The sequence below is a fragment of the Myotis davidii genome, unplaced genomic scaffold, assembly GCF_000327345.1.
Source record: "Myotis davidii unplaced genomic scaffold, ASM32734v1 scaffold874, whole genome shotgun sequence".
NCBI classification, from domain to species: Eukaryota; Metazoa; Chordata; class Mammalia; order Chiroptera; family Vespertilionidae; genus Myotis; species Myotis davidii.
The window spans coordinates 221,662-235,885 of NW_006285611.1; the positions used below are offsets into that span (position 1 = coordinate 221,662).

Genomic DNA, 14,224 nt, shown 5'->3' on the forward strand with positions numbered 1-14,224 from the left:
TCTTGTTTTGTTCTTGCCCTTGCATCCTCTTGCTTTGTGACCTGCAGTCGCCCCTTGCATTTGCCTGCCATGTGGTCTTAAGTTCCTCTGTAACATGCTACTTCCTCAGGAAAACTTATCACTTCCTCTCAGTTGAATGGATTTCTTGGGAAAGAGAATAACTTTTGCCAAAAATGTTAAATTCAATTTTTATCAATATAATTAGCTAATTTATTAATATTAATAGGAACAGAGCAAAGGGGAAGCCAGCAGTGTCAGCATAGTCATCAAGACAGCTTCACCAGGAAGCTACAGCTTCAGGTTCCCAGGGAACCACCAATCCATTCCCTGCAGATCACTGGTGGAAGGGATCAAACAAAGAGGGATATAGGTTCATGCGCAGGGAAGTTGGGGTCACATAGCGAAGTGGTTGCCAGTCAGTCTAGCCTGGAAAACAATGAATTGGCTAGAAGGGTGGAGCCACTGCAAGCACGCATATTCTTGGAAGGGTAAAATCCCCAAGGCAAAGTGTTCTCTCTCTCCTTTTGTTCTTGCCCTTGCATCCCCTTGCTTTGTGACCTGCGGTTGCCCCTTGCATTTGCCTGCCATGTGGTCTTAAGTAGCTGTTTGGCCCAGGGCCATGCAGACTCCACACACAGGATGCTGGACTGCACTGTGCTTTATTATGAAGTGGAGACTCTGGGCCGTGGCCTTAATTCTTGCCCTGCTGAAGACAAGATTGAACTTTTTCTATGGCAGAACAGAGGGAAATGGGGCAGTGTAAACCCAGGGGTTAAATTCCACAAAATAGAGATCACTCATCCTCCCATGCAAGAACCCCACTTCCCCAGGTAACAGGTGGGGATACAAAGTTAACAAACTTTATTGCTTCTTATTCTGCACCAATGATTGCACTATAAGCTACCAGGGAAAATATATATGAATGAAATAGGATCTTGAAGTAGAACTGGCTTCTTTTTGTTCTTTTTTCTTTCTTTCTTTTTTTAGGTATAGATGATAGGGACAAACCAGACATTCTAACAAAGGTAAGAGATGGAAGAGTGAAAAGAAAGGAAGAAAGACAGGCAGCCAAGGTACCAGTGCCCTAACTTAAAACTAGGAGGAAATTTGCTCCAAGAAACTAGGATAATGCCTAGGTATTGTGATTCAATTGGCAAAAAGGAAACCAAGAGCTCTTCTTTGAACTCTATGCCCAATGAGCAACTTTTCCAGTCATTATCTAGATTATAGTACTGACTTGTATCTAAGATCTTTGCAAGTTTGCTTAGATCTCACTGGCTATAGGCAAACATCATATTTTAGTAGAAAAAATTCTAACTAACCATATTTTAATTCTAGAATTGTGGGGCTATGGCAGAGACAACTAATATAAAGATATAGCCCATGGGAGATCTATCAGACTGCCGCTAAGCATCAAGAAAAACAGCAGTCCTGACCGGTTTGGCTCAGTGGATAGAGTGTCGGCCTGCGGACTCGGGGGTCCCGGGTTTGATTCCGGCCAAGGGCATGTGCCTTGGTTGTGGGCATATCCCCAGTGGGGGGTGTGCAGGAGGCAGCTGATCGATGTTTCTCTTTCATCGATGTTTCTGGCTCTCTATCCCTCACCCTTCCGGTCTGTAAAAAATCAATAAAATATATATTAAAAAAAAAAGAAACACAGCAGACACTCATATGCAGTTAGAAACCTGGATGAGTCAAGTAGCTGCATGTGGCACCTGGCAAAAGAAGGATCAGAATACTCTTCATCAGCTTATTGTTGTAAGATCTTTGACCCAATTTAGTTTTTTTTATTATTATCAGACTGATTCATAGTTCAAGTATCTTGGTTGAAAAAAAAAATTCGAGGTGGGAGGAGTTTCTCTGGAGTACAAGCCTGGCTTATAAAAACAAAACAAAACAAAACAAAAAGACCTGAGACAGAAACAGGACCTTGGAAAAGAATCTAGAACCTTTTAAGTAAGAGAACCATAAAGGACTTAGAGATCTTCTAGTCTAAACCTCAAAGCTGCATATACTGAAGCTAACTTCTCCATATGTTTAACGCTCACAAGAAAATGCCTATATGAAGCATATACTTTAATTCTGAGAAGTCAGAAAAATTTTAAACTATTAATAAACTTCATGGATCTAAATTTTCTAATTGTCTTTTTCTTGTGGAAATTGATGGCAGAAGATACCCAGAAATTAGGTAAATGAAAAACAGAAAAAGAATGTTATTTGAAACTAATCTTATTGAATCATCTATTGGAGATCCATAGTATGAAATTCTACCAGGATGATGCAAAAACAATGGTAAGATAGAGAAAGACAGGGTCTAGCAACCACCCTATAGATTTTTTCTCATAGAATATCATTGTCTGTGCGAATTTCCTGTGAAATTGCCTATTTCAACACATCAATATCTAAAAAGTATGCAATCTAGTGAAGCAAATCCATAAATTGCTAGATATTGAAAACTAATATGTAAACACATTTCCTCTCCTACCTGTAAAAATGTGAGTGTCTTCTTAGTGACCACAAAGGTCAAATTCTTGCCAGTGCTGTAGGATTTATACCCAACTTATTGACATCAGCATTGATCTCAGGAGAATCCCCAACTGTTTCAAGAAACAATTAAAAATGAAATCCCAATGAAGAGCATTCTCATGGGGAGAAATAGTAATTGGTAGTACTACACTTTCTCAACTCAAGATTTTTTAATTCTTTATTTTATAATTCATTGACGTTTAGACCATTTGTCTGCTGAGTAGTAGGGCAATATTTAAGACAATAATGAAAAACAAATTTACAATGCTTTGGGGACACAAGTCATGAAACTGAATTCAGGTCATTGTCTTCATCATTTCAAGTTCTCTAACTTATTTACTACATTGTTTGTCCTTTAACTAATTCACACTAAATATGTTCTCAGTGCAAAGTTCAATGCTGTTTACTCCCCAGAATACAAATATGAATAACATATCTGTCCCCTAAAGAAGTTTGCAGATTGATGGGATACTTAAAGAAATAATACTAGGTACAAAAGATTAGTTTCCAGAAGAAAAACACATGGAATGTGAGACACTGGTAACTACCAATGACAACAACAGTGCTTCATATATGTTAAATATATGAAAGACTATATTTAATGTTAAATATATGAAAGACTTTATTTAATTTATTGTTTCTACCATGCCTCCCGTGTTTGGTTTTCTGGCATCCACATCACCTGTTGTTTCTCCCATTTATTAAGCTCATGGCCTTTCTTTTTGTTATTCCAATGTACCAGGCTTCATGCCTAAAACTTTGATTCTCCTGGTTACAATTCCCAAAGACTTTGGTTATGATTGCCTTATGCTGTTTATCTAGACTGCAATTCAAATGTCACTTTCTCCAAGAGTCCTTTCCCATCCATTGAAGCAGACCCATTAGCATGACCTTTGCTTCTGATGTGGCCAGTTACCATCTTCCATATTGACTTGTCTTACTCTTTCCACAGCATTTACCCATACCTGAGACATTCCTTTCTTAATTTATCTTTATTGTTAAAAGTATTCTAATCTAACTCATTGTCCTGTTTGTTGGCTATCTGACTCCCCTCCCTCCTAAAGTTTAATAGAGGACTTTTTTGTCTTGTTTATTGTTGAATCTCCAGTTTCCAATATATTGCCCAGTGATCAACATAAGTTCAGTGAATAAACATTTTAAACCAATGTTAGCAATCACTGTCTCCAGATAACAGCTCAGCAACAGATCTAGAAAGCAACCGTGCAAAATCCAAGAGTAAGATAGAAGCCTCCAGGGAGAAAGTGTGCATATTATAGGTCACCCAGCAGTTTGTCTCTATAGAAGGTCCTGTATAGTTCAGTGAAAGTTTTGGGGAAAGTAGACATAAAGATAAAAGTAAAGACAACTGTCAGCTCTATGAAAATCAAACAATTGTGCAAACAACGAATTACATTCATAGTATTACTAACGATCTTAGTAATTAGTATTGGTAATGCTCTTAGTGTTACTCATAGTATGAAGGTATCACTAATGATATATTCATAGTATGTTAAAAAACCAATATTTATTTAAGAAAAAATTCAAATGTGGCCAGATTGTGAAGATGAGGAGAAAGAAGTGGTGGCTCTCGGATAGGAATGCAGGTATTTGTAGAAGAATTATAACGCTTTCTTTTTTAATAAAAAAGATGTCAATCAGTCATGGTCATGATTAAAAAATCAATAACTAGCCATATAATGATATAATATTAAATGAGTTAATTACCAAAGGAAATAATAGGAAGATGATATCTATGGGAAGACAAACGTGAGTAAGAAGTGAGACAAAAATTCATATAAGTCTCATAATATTAATTGACTTTTGAAACAATATACATAGTTTACATTAGTAATTAAAACAATAATTACAATAAATGATTTTAACTAAACACATGCATATATGTAAAAACATAGAAAAAAGACTGGAAGGATATAAATTCCCAATTGTGATTTTTTTGGGGGGGTTGTGGTGTTTAATTTCTATATGGTATGCATCCCACCTGTTTAAATTTTATATGATTAGTATTGGAAGAGTCAGAAGAGGCTATTTCCTAGAAATAAGTAACTCAACATATTGCAGTAGCTTATAAAACAAAGGGCATTTCTCGTTCATTCTATGTTTCTATTTTGAATTGACAGGGAGCTCTGTTTCACATCTCCTCACTCAAGAACCCATGATGCTCACCATGGAAAGAAAAAAACCCACTGAAGGGTTCTCTTACCAACAATTATATGCTGAACTGAGAATTGATACATATGAATTCTAATCTAACTCATTGTCCAGAAATAACAACACACTTTCACCTAAACCCAAAAGAGAAACATAATTCTATCATGTGCAAAAAAATAATTATTTGTTTACATATGTATTTTAACATAATTTGTAGACAGTCTGGCTTTCAGTATAAAGTTATTTAAATAGCATCTGGTCATAAGAGCTTGAAATAATTATATGGGATAATATCCAATTAATGAACATTAGAATATTATCCTACAGAAAATATTGAGCAAAAATAGGCTCTAAGTTGGAAAAGAAACTGAAATAAGCTGAGAAAAAATGTCTCAATTGGAGATAACTCATTACAGTTCTGTGACTTTTCCTCTGCCACTGGAAGCAACATTAACACATGTGATCACCAATCAGTTCTAACACTTACTTTGTTCAGACCTGGATGTTCTGCCATAACATTTTACTGGAGGCTATGAATATGTTGGAGCAGGAGCACAGGAATGATTAAGTTTTGGTCTTGCACAACCACAAGACTATCTTCAGTTTACCAGGAATAAATTGCTTCTTTCCTCTTTTGCATTAGCTCTTCCATCTTTTAAACACTTGACAAGTTGTATTGATTTTTCTCTTTACAGCTTCATGAACTTGAGAACCTATACATCTTAGAACTCCTGAAGGTTCCTTGGTACTTGGAGCAGTACTTGGCTTATTGTAAATGCTCAGTACACATTCATTGATTTTGCTTATGTTATGTAGTTGCAAAGTCACCTGGAATGTTAACATCGCCAAAGAATTAACTTATCGAAGGATAATTGTAGGTAAAATTTGAACTGTGGTACAAATAGCAAATATCTATCTCCTGAAAAATAGATAAATATGCAGAGATGAGGGAAGACATACAACCCCAGGCCCCAGGAGGCTAGAATGACAATAATAAGCTCTACAGAAATTACAATTCTTTCTGAGACAAGCCATATATTTTTATAAGGGCCATTCTTAGCCTGTTTCAGAAGTTATATCTAAAACAAATAGTCTGGAGGTTCTTGTTTCCTGTTATGGCAGAAGAAGGAAATGTCTTATTAAAAATAACTCTCATAAGCAGAGAGAAATAAATGGATGTCAGGCAAGGACATGGGTGTTATAGTATGTTCTTTTTCCTAGAGGTGACAGCAAGCCTCAACAGCATTTTGGTGACATTTCTGTAAACCATGGGATCAAAACCCCTACATTGTAAATGCTACAGAATTATAAAATACTAAAAACTAGCTCATGATAGTCAACCTGTGTATTAAAATTGTATGTATATGTGTATATATACAATCATACCATATATTGATTTGTAGATATATAGAAATTTTCTTAAAACTTAAGAAACTATTAATAGTGAGAATTTTGAGAAATGACAATGGAAGCTCAGGATAAAGAAAAAATATATTTTATTCTTTTACTTTATACTCTTCTAGAGTTTTGATGTTTTACCCTAAGAATGTTTTATAATCTAAAAGTAATATATAAAGTTATACATGTAAAAAATGTATATAGGAAGAGAAAGTATACCTCACATGCATATATAACTCCCACCTCTTTACATACACAATGCATTCACATGTCTCATAGAAAATTACGCATCCTCTATACCCGTCTTTTAAGTTTTGTAGTTATATTAGAGCTTTCATCAACAATTTAAAATTGATTTTACTATAAATGCAGTTAAAGTCAGATCCAGCTGTTATAAATATACCTTTTATTAATTTTTAAAGAAAGATATACTGTGATATTACTTCAAAAGTACATTTCTTCTAACCAATTTCCACAAAGCTTGTTTCACATCCTTGTTCCTCAGACTGTAAATGATGGGGTTCAACATAGGGCTTACAAAAGTGTAGAACACAGCAATGATTTTGGACTCCTCCACCGACTTGTCCGTGGGAGGTCTAACGTACATGCAGAACAGAGTCCCATAAAACACAGTCACTGCCACCAGGTGGGACCCACAGGTGGAAAAAGCTTTCTGCCTGCCTTCAGCAGAACGTATTCTCAGGATGGCAATGAGAATGAAGATGTAGGAGATGAGGATAATTAGGAGGGAGTTGGAGAGGTTAAATCCTGCTACCACGAACATGGATGTCTCCTTAATGAAAGTGTCAGAGCAAGAGAGTCGGATGAGGGGTGGATCCGCACAATAGAAGTGATTGATGATGTTGGAGCCACAGAAAGTCAAGCGATATGTCCACATGGTTTCCATCAGGCCACTGAGGAACCCATAGACATATGGACCAGCAATCAGACGGATACAGACGCTTTTGGACATCTTGCTGCTGTAAAGCAAAGGGCTACAGATGGCCATGTACCTATCATAAGCCATTACAGCTAGCATGTAATACTCAGTTATCACCATGGCAATGAAAAAATAACACTGGACTAAACACGCAGCATAAGAAATGGTTTTCTTTTCAGATAAGAAGTTCACCAACATCTTAGGAGTCACGTTCGTGGAATAGCACAAATCCAAGCAGGACAAACTGGCAAGAAAGAAGTACATGGGGGTATGGAGTCTTGCATCTATCCTGATCAATACCAACATGCCCAGGTTCCCTCCAACAGTGATCAGGTAGATCACCAGGAACAGCACAAAGAGGATGGGCTGAAGCTCTGGACGATCCGTTAATCCTAAAAGAATAAATTCAGTCACCAAGGTAGAATTTCCTCTGACCATTTTCTTAGGTGCCAGCATTGCTCACTTAGATGAATGAAAATAAAGTAAGAAGTGAATGAGAAGTCCATCATATGTTTCTTTTCTCTTTCTCTCATTTTCCTTCTCTCTTCTTCTTCCACTCTCAGGCACCCTCACACATAGCTATTACTGGAATCTGAGACTGTAGGAGTGGGAACTTTTAAAAGAAGGTCAAGGTCCCTATTACCTAGGTATATAACATTCAGATGATTCCCAAATAAAATGACCTTTGTGACACCAAGTTGTTTTGGAATATGGAAATTATGACACATAGTTTGTCTAAAAATGGATTGAACCACAAAGTGCCACATGCGGTACACAACGTAAAACCACCGGCTTCATCACTGAGCTCAGTATTTGTTTCTGGACAAAATTGTAATGTGTTTGAAAATGTTTTTCAGTCATTAGCCATTGTGCATATTTAGAAGTTCAACCTCTGAGTACTGCACTCCCTACTGAATTAGAGAGCTTAGAATTATAGAGGTTTGAAGCAAATTCCCTTGGACCTGTTTGACTGCATAATCCATGAAATATAGGAGATTGTGGTATTCCTAAATGAATAGATAAGAACCTTGAAATTGGAAGTAAAGCCCTAGATAAATTACTGATGGAGAAATTTTTATTCAGAAGAGTTTACATGAATAAGAGCAAGAGAGACATAGATGAGGAAAAGAGAAATAGTCAAAACTTTGATCATAGTTTTGTTTGCTTATCCCTTTTTTCCCCGCTTAGCACTAATTGCATTCAGGCACCAGGATAGGAATCAAAGAATGATAACCTTCAACTGGGCTTAAAGGTAACTAAGAATTTTCTAGGACGAGTGTAGGGAGGACTTTCAGTTAGTGAGGTTGGTCTATGCAGAGACAGCAGGCTTTCAAGAGAAATCAAAGATACTCCACCTAGAGGCAGGCATGAATTTTCAATTGTGTCAAATGAAACATTGAAGAGAAGGCAGAGAAAGATAAATATCACATGATCTCACTCATTTGTGGAATATAATGAACAACATAAACTGATGAACAAAAATATTCAGAGACAGAGAAGCATCAATCAGACCATCAAACCTCAGAGGGAAGGCAGGAGAGAGTGGGGTGTTAGGAGGAGCGGTCAACCAAAGGACTTATATGCATGCATATAAGCATAACCAATGGACACAGACACTAGAGGGTAAGGGCACGGCGAGGGGAGGGGGGGGAGAGGGGGGAGGGAGGAGACAAAGAGAATAGGGGGATAAGGACACATATGTAATACCTTAATCAATAAAGAAAAAAAAAGATGTGGCAAGCATGGGAACAAACTGAAAGGCCCCACTACAGGCTCAGAAGTGTGAACACTCCTGAAATCTCTTTGAATTTGTCTTTAGTGTTGTTTTTTTCGAGTGTGTGAGTGTGTGTGTTATTCCCAAGTTACTGTGATAAATTAGAACCAACATCCCCTGGTAATTTGACATAGAATTTGCAAGGCTTAAATAAACAACTTTGGCCTTTGGCAGGAAAATGCAATCGTTAGACAGTCAGGATTTATGTCAATAGCAAAGGAGCTCTTTCCTCACTCACCAGAAGAACAAGTTCATTGGGAAAATGTTCGCCTTAGTAATGACATCTTCTAGTCTTGTGACATGCAGATACTCATCTAATCTTTAAATCTCTACAACCATGTTCCAAATAGTAGCACCTGGTGGATCATCAGATTACACTAAACAACTAATAAAGATAACAATAAAGAAAATAAAAATGTAAAAAACTTAGATTGGTATTTAATCTGCCTATTTTCTACTCTTTCCTGTAAATAGGCTTAGCAACCACATTCTACAGTTATGAAAGGAAAGGCTATATTTGGATAATAGCATTTTTTCCCATGCCCACAGACACTTGACTTTTACAAAGCAATTATGTCATTCTAATCTATTTTACCTTTAGGAGAATCCTGCAACTGATAGAACAAGTACAATTAGGAATGGGGAAAATAGGGCACAAATAAAAAGTAAGCTTGCTGTCACCTGAGGTTTTTTTTTTTAATATATTTTTATTGATTTCAGAGAGGAAGGGAGAAGGAGAGAGAAATTTAAAAAAAAATCAATGATGAGAGAGAATTATTGATAGGCTGCTTCCTGCATGCCCCCAACCAGGGTTTAAGCCCCCAACCTGGGCATGTACCCTTGATCAGAATCGAACCCAGAACCCTTCAGTGCATAGGCCAATGCTCTATCCACTGAGCACAGTTCTGTCACCTGAGTTTTTAGATTAGTATTTCCATAACTGTGAAATATGTGAATATCGGGCAACAAAACAAGTGAATATCGGGCAACAAAAACTGGTCTATGATAAAAATAAATTTTAAAATGCTGAGTTTGGAGGGGGAAAGGGAGTTGGATCCAGGCTTGCAGGAAGTCTCAGAACCTTTTATATACCGATATGCACTTGAACCTAAAGGAGAGGGGTAAGAATATGCTGCCTTTGCTAAATTCACTTGTTCAAAGAGCCTGGAGCTCAAATGCTCTCTTTGGGCTAAGCAAATCTCAGTGGGGAAAAGTTTGCTCTCTTCAGGCTCCAGTTAAAATCCAAATGTCTAAGGCAGCAGGATCACACTGGACTCTGTCACATGTACTGTTTCATATACATAAGGTCGCCATTGTCATAGTCCCATAAGATAGACTGAGTGAGAGACTAGGGGCTAGCTATTGAAGTCAAAGGAAGAAGCACAGAAAATAGATAGAAATGAGTTGCTGACATTTAGTTTTAGTAATTTATTCCAGAAACTACCACAAGTCATTAAGACTTAAATTTGCAAGAATAGCTGAGAAAAATTATATTTTAAGGTAGAAAATAAAGAAAAAACTACCTGAGTCATATAGGTGATGGAGCCAAGCATGTCATGTGAATATAATTTCCCAGATTAGAGCACTCTGCCATATGAACTCCAGCACTTTCTTACTCTCATGGTTTTTTTATTCCAGTGTCTCACAAATATAAGGGCAGGGTGTATTACCTGAATACAATGTATGAACCTAAATTATAGATCATGCTGTACATTGTGACTTCATACTAGTCAATCATACAACAGTAAAAGAGCATTAGAAAACGTTCCTTTTACCTTAACATAGTGACTTTCTTTCTACAGAGTCCTCACTTATTCAGTATCAGACTTTGACTAAATAATTTCTAAAATTGCCATCACTTGGAAATTCTGACTCATCATTTATGTAGTTACAAATCCACACTCATTACTAGTCATATAATTTTTAGTGAATATTAAATTTGTCCCAAAAGTTTATCTCTCCAATAATATAATATAAAGTTCTATGAGAGCTTTACTTTAGCTAGAATGAGTATAATTATGCTTGAATTTGTCCTTCTTAAAAATTATTTGTCGGAGGATGAGGACACATTTGTAATACCTTAATAATAATAAAAAAAGAAAGAAAAATTATTTGTCAAGGTGTTTGTTTTTTTTGTTTTTGTTTTTGTTTTTTTTTTTGAGGGGGAACTGTTCTTTCAATAGATATTATTCTAAAAATAATGTATTAGATTGTCAACTGCTTACTCCAATATAGTTATTTATTGTGCACTAAAATTATTAAATGAATGGAGAGAATGGTATTTATAAAATAAAGTGATTATAGTAAAAACAGAATTCCAATAAAATTTTATCTTGTCTAGTGAGCAATCTAAATAATATATACTGAGAAATTATGCTAACATTCAAAACTGCTTTTGTTGTCACCTGACTCCTACCCGTGAAGATTCAAAACTGAAACAAGAAGAGAAAGTACAGGCCTAACTTATGTGGCTCAGTTGGTTGGAGCATTGTCCTATGCACCAAAAGGTGGTGGGTTTGATTTCTGGTCAGGGCACATATCCAGGTTGTGGGTTCAATCTCTCATCAGAGTGCTTATGGAAGGCAACCCATTAATGTTTCTCATTTTCTCTCTCTCTCTTTCTCTCTCTCTCTCTCTCTCTCTCTCTCTCTCTCTCTCTCTCTCTCTCTTTCTCTCCCCCTTCCTTTCTCTAAAATAAATTTCTTAAATTTTTTAATTAAATAAATAAATAAAAAATGCAAGCATGGAAGTCAGAATTTTCATACCTACCTGATCCAGGAAAGATTTTCTCAGAGACACTAATGGTCCAAGGAATGAGCTGCTGGGAATGATTTATATACACTTGCAACTTGGTGTAATTATCCCTGAAGTATTTTTCAACACACCCTGGAAAAATGATTATCATGTTACTACTGCATGAGAAAACTCCAGGGGAATAGTAATTTATGTCAACTCATAGTCATTAGAGTCTTGGATTATGCACAAAGGAATTGCATCAGATTATAATTGTTTTGAGCTTATTGTTTTAGGAGTTTCTCATAGAATTTTTGCCTTGTGGACCACCATTCATTCCAATCAAATCAGTAAAAATTTAAGACATAAAATAATGATATAATTCATGGACTTTGATGTTTCCCCAGTTGAAATTGTGTTTTATAGAGTCCCTTCAACAAAACGACTACTGTTTGCTAAAAAGACTTTCATATCTAGAATAAAGTGTTTAAATTACAAAACCCAGGAAGTAAAATCATCTGGACAAGATAACATAATGAATTGAATTGTAATGCAGTTAGTTCAAGGTGTGAGGTCCAGGACTTGGAAAGTAATATATTATTCAAAACCTGGTGAGCAATTACTTTATCAGTATGTGATTCATTTGCCCAGAGATGAGGACAGAGTAAAAGGAAATGATATACTACCTTTTCTTCCCATTTACCAAATATCTAATTATCTACAACAAAAAAAATGTAATTATAGATGATAGATGTCTTAACCAACCTTACTGTAATAATCACTTTCCAATATATACCTTAAACAATGTTATATGTCAATTATATCTCAAAAAAGCTGGAAAAATATTAGCCAATAAATTTTCAAGAATAAAATTATAAGACAAGGTCATTGACCAGAGAACTTACAAACATGTAACAATAAAATTTCTTTTAAAGTCCCAAATGTATGGTCATTAACCACCCTCTGCTATCCAAACATTTATTAAAAAAAAAAAAGAAAAGATAACTCCAGTTAAGTATTAAATTTTTCGAATTCAGGTGCTACAGAAAGAATTCATTCTTTTCCTAGAACTGAGTTCATGGATCCAGGGTTGCAATTCAGAGGAAGAAAGTAGAATCCTATAGCTCAGAGGCCACAAACTAGATCCACAAACTCATATTTATGAAAGAATGCTGATTCTAGTCCTCTCTCTACCCAGTCACATACTGAACATTTCTCAAGCACATAAACAGGCAACCATTATTCTGACCCATACTTTATAGTTTTACTTAGTAAGTTGGGGTGGGAAGACATATTTCTTAAAAATAGATGGCAATAAGAACAGAGTAAATTCAAGGAACTGGGCTGAAAGCATGTTTATCCTGTCTACTGTCATAAACAATAAGAGCACACCAGTGCCCCAGGTCATTCCAAGAGGAAGTTTCCACTGAGAGCACTGCTGCCCAAATTTAATGTATTTACAAATCACATAGGATTCGGCTGAAACACAGATTTGAATATCATAGATCTGAGGTACAGAATGTGATGCCACGTTTCTAAAATCTCCAAGGTAATGCTGTTGCTGCTGGTTCAAGGATCACACATTGAGGGGCAAGGGTATAGCTCACTTACTTTGGCCCAGAACTGAGCTTTCCAGATTACCTTGAGACAGACCCATAGAGAATACCCAGACTTATCATCAGTATGCAAGGACATTTGAGACCAAGGTTTAGTGTTATGGTTTATTGGGAAATGGAAGCATTGCCATCCTAGTGACCACATTTCGTCTGAGGACATTCTTCAATGCCTGCTTCACATCTTTGTTCCGCAGGCTGTAGATTAACGGATTAAGCACTGGATTTACAAAGGTGTAGAAGACAGCTATTATTTTGGATTCCTCAACAGTCTTATCTGTTGGTGGTCTTACATACATACAAAAGAGTGACCCATAAAATAGGGTAACAGCCATCATGTGGGAACCACAGGTGGAGAATGCTTTGTGCCTTCCCTCTGCTGATTTGATCCGGAGGATGGCAGCAATAATGAAGGCATAGGACACCAGGATGATGGTGAGGGAGCTGGAGAGATTGAAGCCAGCTGAGATGAGCATGGCAAGCTCTTTGATATAAGTGTCAGAACAGGAAAGCTTAATGAGTGGTGGGTCAGCACAGTAGAAATGGTTGATGACATTGGATCCACAGAAAGTCAAGCGGAAGGTCAGGATGGACTGTAACAGGCCATCGGAGAAGCCATAGACATAAGGAAATGTGGCCAAGCAGGTGCAGACCCTCCCGGACATTTTTACACTATAGTGCAGAGGGCTGCATATGGCCACATAGCGGTCATAGGCCATGGCTGCCAGCATGTAAAGCTCTGTGAGAAGGAGCGCAATGAAAATGTAACACTGGGTAAAGCAGCCAGCAAAGGTGATGGTCTTCTTCTCTGAAAGAAAATTAGCCAACATCTGTGGGGTGGCGTTGGAGGTATAGCACAAGTCAACAAAGGCTAAATTGGTGAGGAAGAAGTACATAGGGGTGTGAAGGCGAGAATCCAGTCGGATCAACACTATCATGCCCAGGTTGCCAAAGAGAGTAGCAAGGTACACGACCAGAAACAGCACAAAGAGGAGAGGCTGGAGTTCGGGGCGATCTGTGAGCCCCAGGAGAATGAATTCTCTTATTGCACTGCCATTTGTGATGGGCATT

General features: G+C 36.9%; 2 protein-coding genes across 2 annotated transcripts; both read right to left on the reverse strand.

The window, feature by feature from the left end:
- Window positions 1-6,532: 6,532 nt before the first annotated feature.
- Window positions 6,533-7,489, reverse strand: LOC102768399 (olfactory receptor 1030). Its single transcript, XM_006756340.1, has one exon. The coding sequence runs from the start codon at window positions 7,487-7,489 to the stop codon at window positions 6,533-6,535; it is 957 nt and encodes a 318-aa protein (XP_006756403.1).
- A 5,742-nt stretch (window positions 7,490-13,231) lies between these two features.
- LOC102759829 (olfactory receptor 5M11) lies at window positions 13,232-14,224 on the reverse strand. The gene has a single exon (XM_006756312.1). The coding sequence runs from the start codon at window positions 14,221-14,223 to the stop codon at window positions 13,255-13,257; it is 969 nt and encodes a 322-aa protein (XP_006756375.1). The 5' UTR covers window position 14,224; the 3' UTR covers window positions 13,232-13,254.